This window comes from Clupea harengus, chromosome 9 (genome assembly GCF_900700415.2).
Source record: "Clupea harengus chromosome 9, Ch_v2.0.2, whole genome shotgun sequence".
NCBI classification, from domain to species: Eukaryota; Metazoa; Chordata; class Actinopteri; order Clupeiformes; family Clupeidae; genus Clupea; species Clupea harengus.
The window spans coordinates 345108-346547 of record NC_045160.1 but is presented as its reverse complement, the minus strand read 5'-3'; the positions used below and the strand labels follow the sequence as shown (position 1 = coordinate 346547).

The 1440-nt window shown below is 32.5% G+C and overlaps 1 protein-coding gene across 1 annotated transcript; it reads right to left on the bottom strand.

The window, feature by feature from the left end:
- Window positions 1-1233, bottom strand: LOC105905768 (olfactory receptor 52J3-like). The gene has a single exon (XM_012833816.3). The coding sequence runs from the start codon at window positions 937-939 to the stop codon at window positions 1-3; it is 939 nt and encodes a 312-aa protein (XP_012689270.2). The 5' UTR covers window positions 940-1233.
- Window positions 1234-1440: the final 207 nt, after the last annotated feature.

The window sequence follows — 1440 nt, the reverse complement described above, 5'->3', positions numbered from 1 at the left end:
TTAGAAGGGCGATGTTTTCCTTTTAAAGAATGCCACAATATTTCTTCTGATATCCTTTGTATTGAAGCTATATATCAATGGATTCAATAGAGGAGGAAATATCATCACAGATGCCAACAACGCTCTCCGTAAGAAGGTAGGTGCTGTTTCAATACGATGTGAAAGTAAAGCAAAAAATGCATTAAATTCCAAGAATAAAAAAACTATTAAATGAGCACCGCATGTCTGAATAGCTTTACTTCTGGCATCTGCCTGTTTCTTGAAAATGCAAGTGATAAGGATTTGTAAATATGTAAACAGAATTACACCCAATGATATACCCTGAAAAAAAGCTATGGTAAACAGACCATAGAGGTTATTCACATGCGTCGCTTCACAGGCCAGTTTCACCAAAGAGGGGTTGTTACAATACATATCATTGATGTTGGTCGTGCAAATCTTGAATTGGAGTACCATAAAAATGAGGATGAATATCAAAATGATGTCTGTAAGCCAAATACCACTTATAATTTTAATCAAGTTATTACTGGTCATAATGGTATTATATGATAGTGGGGAGCAGATAGCAATATAGCGGTCAAAGGCCATGGCTGTCAATATAAGAAGAGATCCACCACCGTATGTATGAACTAATAATGCCTGCAGCACACATGCCCAATATGATATAACTCTGTGCTGATACAGCATACTGGATATCATCTGGGGAAAAAATGCAGTCGCTCCCATCATGTCACAAATAGGTAAATTAATAAGTAGTATATACATAGGTTTGTGCAGGTTATGGTTGACGGCAATAGTCAAAACAATCATCAAATTGAAACACATGATGATGAGATATGTAAGAGTTGAAAAAACAAGAGCTGGAATTCTGAATGACGGAGGAAAGGTGAATGAAGGTAAAGTTAGTATAGTTGTTGGGCTTGATGAATTGAGAGACATGGCTGTAATATTATGTCCTCTTAAATTCCCCACCTAAAATAAAAAAGGTACATTTATATGAAATCAACACCACTTCAAACCAATCACTGAATACATGATAGAATAATAATAATAATAATGCATTTTATTTGTAGCACACTTTTCATTCAAAAGAATCTGAGTGCCACAGAGCCAGTACATAGTAAAAACATAGTAAAAACAAACTATAACAATAAAATAAAATAAAATAAAACAAAACTAGTAAACATAAGCATAATAGAAAACTTAGTGACAGTGATTCATCACAAAGTCAAAAACTTCCTGCCTTCCTGAATAAAAATCTTTTTTGGGCCAGTTTTAAAAGAGTATAATATAATAAAATATATATTATATTATATATGATATATGACATATGATATAATAACTAGTACAGTGCCTAATAACAGAAGGAATATTAAAATAGAGTATAAAGTATAAAGATTACAAATAACTACTATGTTAAATCATCCCTTACTTACCCTA

What these genes read in the sequence shown, in the direction of transcription:
- LOC105905768 (XM_012833816.3), bottom strand. Translation starts at nt 939, where the DNA reads ATGTCTCTCAATTCATCAAGCCCAACAACTATACTAACTTTACCTTCA.